Source organism: Lonchura striata, chromosome 21 (assembly GCF_046129695.1).
Source record: "Lonchura striata isolate bLonStr1 chromosome 21, bLonStr1.mat, whole genome shotgun sequence".
Lineage (NCBI taxonomy): Eukaryota > Metazoa > Chordata > Aves > Passeriformes > Estrildidae > Lonchura > Lonchura striata.
The window spans coordinates 2,072,782-2,083,725 of NC_134623.1; the positions used below are offsets into that span (position 1 = coordinate 2,072,782).

The 10,944-nt window shown below is 52.2% G+C and overlaps 1 protein-coding gene across 1 annotated transcript in view; it reads right to left on the reverse strand.

Annotated features, from left to right (window-relative positions):
* The window catches only part of HACL2 (2-hydroxyacyl-CoA lyase 2), a 31,331-nt gene extending 22,391 nt beyond the window's left edge, over nt 1-8,940 (reverse strand). The window contains exons 1-4 of the mRNA XM_077787768.1: nt 8,754-8,940; nt 7,972-8,173; nt 4,067-4,194; nt 1,483-1,621 (exon numbers count right to left, since the gene is read on the reverse strand). Coding sequence (XP_077643894.1) covers nt 1,483-1,621; nt 4,067-4,194; nt 7,972-8,173; nt 8,754-8,927 — 643 coding nt within the window. The 5' untranslated portion in view covers nt 8,928-8,940. The remainder of the gene's footprint in view (nt 1-1,482; nt 1,622-4,066; nt 4,195-7,971; nt 8,174-8,753) is intronic.
* Between the last annotated feature and the right edge of the window lie 2,004 nt (nt 8,941-10,944).

Here is a 10,944-nt window from a genome sequence, read left to right on the forward strand (position 1 = left end):
AAAATCCCCTCACGGGGTTGGAGACCCCAAAAATCCCACAGCAGGACCCCAAAAATCCCAAAAATCCCCAAAAATCCCAAAAAACCCCAAAACCCCCCAAAAACCTCTGGGATTTCCCCCACCCCAAATTCCCATTTTTGGGAATTTTGGCATTTCTCCCACCCCAAATCCCGGGTTTTGGGAATTTTTGGGAATTTTGGAATTCCCCCCTCCCCAAACCCCATTTTTGGGAATTTCCGGGGATTTGGGGGATTTTTCATGCATTTTGAGGAATTTATGGGAATTTTCAGGAATTTTCGGGGAATTTTCGGGAATTTTTTCGATTTTTGGGGAATTATCAGGAATTTGGGAAATTTTGGGAATTTTCGGGAATTTCTGGGAATTTTCTGGAATTTCAGGGAATTTCGGGAATTTTCACAAATTTTGGGGAATTTTGGGGAATTTCGGAACTTTCCAGCAATTTTCGGGAATTTTCATGGATTTTCGGGAATTTTTTGGGAATTTTTGGGAATTTCCAGGAATTTTTTTGGGAATTTTTGGGAATTCCGGGAATTTTCTGGTTTTTTTTCTGGAATTTTCATGAATTTTGGGGAACTTCCGGGAATTTGGGGGAACTTTCAGAATTTTTGGGGAATTTTCAGGGAATTTTGGGGACTTTTTGGGGAAATTTGGGAATTCTTAAAAATTTTGGGCAATTTTTGGGAATTTTTGGGAATTTCTGGGAATTTCCAAGAATTTTCTGGTATTTTTGGTAATTTTCGGAAAATTTCTGGAATTTTTGGGACTTTTGGGGAATTTTCCGGACTTTTCGGGCATTTTCAGGAATTTTTTTGAATTTTGGTAATTTTTGGGAATTTTCTGGAATTTTTGGGACTTCTTGGAAATTTTTGTGAATTTCGGGAATTCCGGGGGATTTTTGGGAATTTCTGGTATTTTTCAGGAATTATTGAGAATTCTGGGATTCCCCCCTCCCCAAACCCCAATATTTGGAAATTTCCGGGACTTTACGGGAACTTCTGGGAATTTTTTTGGAATTTCCAGGAATTTTGGGGAATTATTGGAAATTTTCAGGAATTTTGGGGAATTCCCGGGAATTTTTGGGAATTTTGGAATTTTCTGTGAATTTTCAGGAATTTATAGGAATTTATAGGAATTTTTGGGAATTTTTTTGACTTCCTGCGAATTTTTGGGAATTTTTTTTTTTTTTTTAAATTCCTGGAATTTCCGGGATTTTTTTTTTGGGGGGGGAGGATTTTTTGGGGATTTGGGGAACTTTTGGGAATTTCCAGGATTTTTTTGGGGGGAATTTCCATTTCCGGGATTTTTTCGGGGAATTTGGGGGAGTTTTTCGGGTGTTTTCAGGAATCTTTGGGAGTTTCGGGGGAATTGCCGGGATTTTTGGTGGATATTTGTGAATTTCCTGGGGGTTTTTCGGGAATTCTTTTGGGAATTTTGGGAATTGCGGGCAGGGGCCCCGCTGACCGGGCGTGCCGCCGGCGGCCGTGGCCAGGGCGCGGCGCAGGACGGGGACGAGGCGGCGCACGGAGCCCACGGAGACGCAGGACTTGCACAGCGGCCGCAGCAGCGGCACCTGCGGCACCGCCTGCAGCGCCCCGCGGCCCTGGAATGAGGGAAAGATCCGGGAATTATCCGGGAATTATCCGGGAATTTGGGAATGGGAACGGGAATTGGGGAATGGGAATGGGAATTGGGGAATGGGAAAGGGGATTGGGGAATTCGGGAGCAGCGGCACCTGCGGCACCGCCTGCAGCGCCCCGCGGCCCTGGAATGATCCGGGAATTCCGGAATTAGTCGGGAATTTGGGAATGGGAATTGGGGAATGGGAAAGGGAATTGGGGAATTGGGGAACAGCGGCACCTGCGGCACCGCCTGCAGCGCCCCGCGGCCCTGGGATGAGGGAAAGATCCGGGAATTATCCGGGAATTTGGGAATGGGAATGGGAATTGGGAATGGCAAAGGGAATTGGGGAACAGCGGCAGCTGCAGCTCCGCCTGCAGGGCCCCGCGGGCCTGGGATGAGGGAAAGATCCGGGAATTATCCGGGAATTTGGGAATGGGAATGGGAATTGGGGAATGGGAAAGGGAATTGGGGAATGGGGAATGGGGAATGGCAAAGGGAATTGGGGAATGGGAATTGGGGAATGGGAATGGGGAATGGCAAAGGGAATTGGGGAATGGGAATTGGGGAATGGGGAATTGGGAATGGGGAATTGGGGAATGGGGAACTGGGGAATGGGGAATGGGAATGGCAAAGGGAATTGGGAATGGGGAATTGGGGAATTGGGGAATGGGGAATTGGGGAATGGGGAATTGGGGAATGGGGAATTGGGGAATGGGGAATTGGGAATGGGGAATTGGGGAATGGGGAATTGGGGAATGGGGAATGGGAATGGCAAAGGGAATTGGGAATGGGGAATTGGGGAATTGGGGAATGGGGAATTGGGGAATGGGGAATTGGGAATGGGGAATTGGGGAATGGGGAATTGGGGAATTGGGGAATGGGGAATTGGGAATGGGGAATTGGGGAATGGGGAATTGGGGAATTGGGGAATGGGGAATGGGGAATTGGGAATGGGGAATTGGGGAATGGGGAACTGGGGAATGGGGAATTGGGAATGGGGAATTGGGGAATGGGGAATTGGGGAATTGGGGAATGGGGAATGGGGAATTGGGAATGGGGAATTGGGGAATGGGGAATTGGGAATGGGGAATTGGGAATGGGGAACTGGGGAATGGGGAATTGGGAATGGGGAATTGGGGAATTGGGGAATGGGGAATTGGGGAATGGGGAATTGGGGAATGGGAATTGGGGAATTGGGGAATGGGGAATTGGGGAATGGGGAATTGGGGAATTGGGGAATGGGGAATTGGGGAATGGGGAATTGGGGAATGGGGAATTGGGGAATTGGGGAATGGGGAATGGGGAATTGGGAATGGGGAATTGGGGAATGGGGAATGGGGAATGGGGAATGGGGAATTGGGAATGGGGAATTGGGAATGGGGAATTGGGGAATGGGAATTGGGGAATTGGGAATGGGGAATTGGGGAATGGGAATTGGGGATTCGGGAGCAGCGGCACCTGCGGCACCGCCTGCAGAGCCCCGCGGCCCTGGAATGATCCGGGAATCCCGGAATTAGTCGGGAATTTGGGAATGGGAACGGGAATTTGGGAATTGGGGAATGGGGAATGGGAATTGGGGAAAGGGAATGGGGAAAGGCAAAGGGAATTGGGGATTCGGGAGCAGCGGCAGCTGCAGCTCCGCCTGCAGAGCCCCGCGGGCTTGGAATTATTAGGGAATTCCGGAATTAGTCGGGAATTTGGGAATGGCAATGGGAATTTGGGAATGGGAATTTGGGAATGGGAAAAGGGGAATGGGAAAGGGAATTGGGGAGAACAGCGGCAGCTGCGGCACCGCCTGCAGAGCCCCGCGGCCCTGGAATTATTCGGGAATTAGTCGGGAATTAGTCGGGAATTTGGGAATGGGAATGGGAATTGGGGAATGGCAAAGGGAATTGGGGAATTCAGGAGCAGCGGCAGCTGCGGCTCCGCCTGCAGGGCCCCGCGGCCCTGGAATGATCCGGGAATTCCGGAATTAGTCGGGAATTGGGGAATGGGAATTGGGGAATGGGGAATGGGGAATGGCAAAGGGAATTGGGAATGGGAATTGGGAATTTGGGAATGGCAAAGGGAATTCGGGAATTTGGGAATGGGAATTTGGGAATGGCAAAGGGAATTTGGGAATTCTGGAATTCGGGATTTGGGGAATTTGGGAATTCAGGATATGGGAATTTGAGAATTTGGGAATTCAGGGGATTGGGGAATTCAGGAATTGGGGATTTTGGGAATTCAGGAATTGGGGATTTTGGGAATTGGGGAATTCAGGAATTGGGGATTTTGGGATTTCAGGAATTGGGGATTTTGGGATTTCAGGAATTGGGGATTTCGGGATTTGGGAATTGGGGTATTTTGGGAATTGGGGATTTTGGGAATTGGGGATTTCGGGATTTGGGGAATTCGGGAATCGGGGCCCGGGCCCGGCTCCCACCTTCTGCAGCCGGGCGGCCGCCCCGGCCAGCAGCAGCAGCGGCGACTCGGCCATCTGCGCGTTCTTCACGGCCGTCACCGCGTTGGTGACCCCGGGACCCGCCGTCACCACCGCCACGCCGATGCGGCCTGCGGGGACAGCGCTGGCACCCAGGGGACACCCGGGGGGCACCCAGGGGACACCCAGGGGGCTCCAAGGTGGCCCCAAGGTGGCACCAAGGTGGCACCAAGATGGCGTCATGGTGGCACCAAGGTGATGTCAAGATGGCGCCAAGATGGCTGCATGGTGGCGCCAAGGTGGCTTCAAAATGGCGCCAAGGTGGCACCAAGATGGCGTCAATATGGCGCCAAGGTGGCACCAAGATGGCGTCAATATGGCACCAAGGTGATGTCAAGATGGCGCCAAGACGGCTGCATGGTGGCGCCAAGGTGGCTTCAAAATGGCGCCAAGGTGGCACCAAGATGGCGTCAATATGGCTTCAAGATGGTGCCAAGGTGGCACCAATATGGCACCATGATGGCTCCAAGATGTCTCCAATATGGCGCCAAGGTGGCGCCAAGATGGCGTCAATATGGCACCAAGATGGCTTCAAAATGGCGCCAAGGTGGCACCAAGATGGCGTCAATATGGCACCAAGATGGCCCCAAGGTGACATCATGGGGGCACCAAGATGATGTCAAGATGGCGCCAAGACGGCTGCATGGTGGCGCCAAGGTGGCTTCAAAATGGCGCCAAGGTGGCACCAAGATGGCGTCAATATGGCTTCAAGATGGTGCCAAGGTGGCACCAATATGGCATCATGATGGCTCCAAGATGTCTCCAATATGGCGCCAAGGTGGCGCCGAGATGGCGTCAATATGGCACCAAGATGGCCCCAAGGTGACATCATGGTGGCACCAAGGTGATGTCAAGATGGCGCCAAGACGGCTGCATGGCGGCGCCAAGGTGGCTTCAAAATGGCGCCAAGGTGGCACCAAGATGGCGTCAATATGGCACCAAGATGGCCCCAAGGTGACATAATGGTGGCACCAAGATGGCGTCAATATGGCACCAAGGTGATGTCAAGATGGCGCCAAGACGGCTGCATGGTGGCGCCAAGGTGGCTTCAAAATGGCGCCAAGGTGGCCCCAAGGTGACATCATGGTGGCACCAAGATGATGTCAAGATGGCGCCAAGACGGCTGCATGGTGGCGCCAAGGTGGCTTCAAAATGGCACCAAGGTGGCACCAAGATGGCGTCAATATGGCTTCAAGATGGTGCCAAGGTGGCACCAATATGGCATCATGATGGCTCCAAGATGTCTCCAATATGGCGCCAAGGTGGCACCAAGATGGCGTCAATATGGCACCAAGATGGCCCCAAGGTGACATCATGGGGGCACCAAGATGATGTCAAGATGGCGCCAAGATGGCTGCATGGTGGCACCAAGGTGGCTTCAAAATGGCGCCAAGGTGGCCCCAAGGTGACATCATGGTGGCACCAAGATGACGTCAAGATGGCGCCAAGACAGCTGCATGGTGGCGCCAAGGTGGCTTCAAAATGGCGCCAAGGTGGCACCAAGATGGCGTCAATATGGCACCAAGATGGCCCCAAGGTGACATAATGGTGGCACCAAGATGATGTCAAGATGGCGCCAAGACGGCTGCATGGTGGCGCCAAGGTGGCTTCAAAATGGCGCCAAGGTGGCACCAAGATGGCGTCAATATGGCTTCAAGATGGTGCCAAGGTGGCACCAAGACGGCTGCATGGTGGCGCCAAGGTGGCTTCAAAATGGCACCAAGGTGGCACCAAGATGGCGTCAATATGGCTTCAAGATGGTGCCAAGGTGGCACCAATATGGCATCATGATGGCTCCAAGATGTCTCCAATATGGCGCCAAGGTGGCACCAAGATGGGGTCAATATGGCACCAAGATGGCCCCAAGGTGACATCATGGTGGCACCAAGATGACGTCAAGATGGCGCCAAGACGGCTGCATGGTGGCACCAAGGTGGCTTCAAAATGGCGCCAAGGTGGCACCAAGATGGCGTCAATATGGCACCAAGATGGCACCAAGGTGACATCATGGTGGCACCAAGATGATGTCAAGATGGCGCCAAGATGGCAGCATGATGGCACCAAGATGGCACCAAGGTAGCTCCAAGGTGGCACTAATGTGGCACCCAGATGGCTCCATGGTGGCACCAAGGTGGCACCAAGGTGGCTTCAAGATGGCACCAAGATGGCACCATGATGGCACCAAGGTGTCACCAAGATGGCACCAAAGTGGCTCCAAGATGACATCATGGGGGCATCAAAATGGCGCCAGGATGGCACCAAGATGGGGTGAAGATGGCGCCAATATGGCTTCAAGATGGCGCCAAGATGGCTCCAAGGTGGATCCAAGGTGGCACCAAGATGGCGTCAAAATGGCACCTAGATGGCTCCAAGGTAGCTCCAAGGTGTCACCAAGATGGCATCATGATGGCACCAAGGTGGCACCATGATGGCACCAAGGTATCACCAAGATGGCACCAAAGTGGCTCCAACATCATGGTGGCGCCAAAATGGCACCAACATGGCACCAAGATGCCTTCAAGGTGGCACCAAGATGATGTCAAGATGGCGCCAAGATGGCTGCATGGTGGCACCAAGATGGCTTCAAAATGGCACCAAGATGGCTTCAAGATGGCGCCAAGATGACATCATGGTGGCACCAAAATGGCGCCAACATGGCACCAACATGGTACCAAGATGGCTCCAAGGTGGCACCAAGATGGTGCCAAGGTGGCGCCAAGATGGCTTCAAGAGGGCGCCAAGTTGACATCATGGTGGCACCAAAATGGCGCCAACGTGGCACCAAGATGGCACCGAGATGGTACCAAGATGCCTCCAAGGTGTCTCCAAGGTGGCACCAAGGTGACATCATGGTGGCACCAAGATGATGTCAAGATGGCACTAAGATGGCTGCATGGTGGCACCAAGATGGCGTCAAGATGGCACCAAGGTGGCACCAAGATGGCGCCAAGATGGCGCCAAGATGGCTTCAAGATGGCGCCAAGATGACATCATGGTGGCACCAAAATGGCGCCAACATGGCATCAATATGGCTTCAAGATGGTGCCAAGATGGCGCATAGGTGGCTCCAAGGTGGCACCGAGGGGACACTGAGGGGACATCAGGGTGGCACCAAGGTGGCTCCATGGTGGCACCAAGATGTCACCAAGATGGTGCCAAGATGGCACCATGATGGCTCCAAGACGGCTCCAAGATGGCGCCAAGGTGGCTCCAAGGTGACATCATGGTGGTACCAATATGACTCCAAGGTGGCACCAAGATGACATCAAGGTGGTACCAAGGTGGCTCCAAGGTCACATCAAGGTGGCACCAAGGTGGCTCCATGATGGCACCAAGATGGCACCAAGATGGTGGCGAGATGACATCATGGAAGCACCAAGATGGCTCCAAGGTGGCCAAAGGATGGATTTGATCCAGGAGGGGACAAATGGGGACAAATCCCACCCTGCCACAGCCCTGAAGCTTCTCAGGACCCACCCAGGTGGGACACCCAAACCCTCTGGAGATGTCAGCCATGGGGCCACCTCCATCCCTTGGGGACAGATGGGGACAAATCCCACCCTGGACATCCCAAGATCCTGGAACCCTCTCAGGTCAACCAAGACCCACCCAGGTGGGCCTCCAAAACCCCCTGGAGATGTCGGCCATGGGGCCACCTCCATCCCTTGGGGACAGATGGGGACAAAGGGGGACGAATCCCACCCTGGACATCCCAAAACCCGCTCAGGTCACCCAAGGTCCACCAAGGTGGGACACCCAAAACCCTCTGGAGATGTCAGCCATGGGGCCACCTCCACCCCTTGGGGACAGCTGGGGACAAACCCCCCCGAGATGCCACCAGAGCTGACCCGAGAGGCGTGAGACGGCGTCGGCGGCGAAGACGGCGGTGGCCTCGTGGCGCGTGTCCACCACGCGGATGCCGATCTTCTCGCAGGCCACCAGCACGGGCGAGATGTGGCCACCGGGCAGCGTGAAGATGAACTGGACGCCGTGGGCCCGCAGGACCTCGGCCACCAGCTCGCCACCGTGACGGGGACTCGTCGTGTCCACCTGGGCCACCACGGGGCCACCAGGAGGTCAGAGGTGACAGCGGTGTCACCTATCCCTGATGTTCTCCATCCCACTGGTGCAACCTGTCCTTGATGTTCTCCATCCCACCTGTCCCCAATGTTCTCCATCCCCACCGGTGACACCTGTTCCTGATGTTCTCCATCCCTGGTGACACCTGTCCCTGATGTTCTCCATCCCACCCATCCTTGATGTTCTCCATCCCACCTGTACTTCATGTTCTCCACCCCACCTGTCCTTCATGTTCTCCATGCCTGGTGTCACCTGTCCCAATGTTCTCCATGCCTGGTGTCACCTGTCCCAGTGTTCTCCATCCCACCTGTCCCAGATGTTCTCCATCCCACTGGTGTCACCTGTCCTTGATGTTCTCCATCCAACCTGTCCCAGTGTTCTCCATCCCACCTGTCCCAGATGTTCTCCATCCCACCGGTGTCACCTGTCCTTGATGTTCTCCATCCAACCTGTCCCAGTGTTCTCCATGCCACCTGTCCCAATGTTCTCCACCCCACCAGTGTCCCCAATGTCCCCCTGATGTCCCCAATGTCCCCAGGTGTCCCCAGACCTTGTGGAAGATGCGGTAGAACATCCCGAGCCTCTGGGCCACCACCAGCAGGGTTAGGGCCACCAGGGCCACCAGGGCCACCAGCCCGGCCACCAAGTCCATGGCAGGAGCTGCAAGAGAACAAGGCCACCAGGAGAACCTTGGGGACACCACAGGGACCTCCAGGGCCACCATGGGAACCTTGGGGACACCGTAGAGACCTCCAGGGCCATCAGGAACTCCTTGGGGCCACCGTGAGAACTTTGGGGCCACCGCGGAGACCTCCAGGGCCATCAGAACTCCTTGGGGCCACCATGGGAACCTTGGGGCCACCAGGAGAACCTTGGGGCCACCGGGAGAACCTTGGGGCCACCATGGGGACCTTGGGGCCACCATGGGGACCTTGGGGACACCATGGGGACCTTGGGGCCACCAGGAGAACCTTGGGGCCACCATGAGGACCTTGGGGCCACCATGAGGACCTTGGGGCCACCATGGGGACCTTGGGGACACCAGGAGAACCTTGGGGCCACCATGGGAACCTTGGGGACACCATGGGGACCTTGGGGACACCAGGAGAACCTTGGGGACACCAGGAGAACCTTGGGGACACCATGGGAACCTTGGGGCCACCATGGGGACCTTGGGGACACCAGGAGAACCTTGGGGCCACCAGGAGAACCTTGGGGCCACCATGGGGACCTTGGGGCCACCAGGAGAACCTTGGGGCCACCATGGGGACCTTGGGGACACCAGGAGAACCTTGGGGACACCAGGAGAACCTTGAGGACACCAGGAGAACTTTGGGGCCACCAGGAAGGACAAGGAATGAATTGAACCCATGTAATTAATTAGGCCGGGTTAATTAACTCTGGATTAATGAACCTCTGGGTTAACTGAACCCAGTTTAATTAATTAGATTGGGTTAATTAAACTCTGGATTAATTAAATTCAAGATTAATGAAACTCTGGGTTACTCAAATTCCAAATAATGAAACTCTGGCTTAATTGAACCCAATTTAATTAATCAGACAGGATTAATTAAACTCTGGATTAATGAAACCTTGGGTTAACTGAATCCAGTTTAATTAATTAGATTGGATTAATTAAACTCTGGATTAACTGAACTCTGGATAAATGGAACCCAATTTAATTAATTAGACTGGATTAATTAAGATCGGGATTAATTAAACTCTGGATTATTTGAACCCTATTTAATTAATTAGACTGGATTAATTAAGATCGGGATTAATTAAACTCTGGATTATTTGAACCCTATTTAATTAATTAGACTGGATTTATTAAACTCTGAATTAATTAAACTCTGGATTAATTGAACTCTGGATTAACAGAACACAGTTTAATTAATTAGACTGGATTAATTAAAATCTGAATTAATTAAACTCTGGATAAATTGAGCCCATCTTAATTAATCAGAGTGAATTAATTAAGCTCAGGATTAATTAAGATCAGGATTAATTAAACCCCGCATTAATTAAACCCAGTCTAACCAGTCCCGGCTCCTCCAGGTTCCCACACCCCGCCCACACAATTTGCATAATCAGATGCTCATTTGCATACATATGCATAAGGACGCTGCTCATTTGCATAATGACAGAGCCCCAATTACCCCTAACGAGGCCCCGCCCCCCCCGAAGATCCAAAATTTGGGGCAAAATCCCCAAATTGTGGCTGAAAATCCCAAAATTTGGGGCAAAAATTCCAAATTTGGGGCAAAAATTCCAAATTTGGGGCAAAAATCCAAAATTTGGGGCAAAAATCCAAAATTCGGGGGAAAATTCCTGAAATTTTGGGCAAAAATCCCCAAATTTGGGGCAGAAATTTCCCAACATTTTGAGCAAAAAAATCCCCAAATTTGGGGCAAAACTCCAAAATTTGGGGTAAAAATTCTGAAGTTTGGGGCAAAAATCCCAATTTTGGGGCAAAATTGCCAAAGTTTGGGGTAAAAATGCCCAAAGTTGGGATGAAAATTCCAATTTTGGGGCAAAAAAATCCCAAATTTGGTGTAAAAATTCCCAAATTGGGGAAAAAATCCCAAATTTGGGTTAAAAATTCCCAAATTTGGGGTAAAAATCCCAATTTTGGGACAAAAATCCCAAAATTTAGGGCAGAAATTTCCGAATTTTCAGCCTAAATCCTAAAATGTGGGGCAAAAATCCCAAATTTGGGGTAAAATTTCCCAAATTTGGGG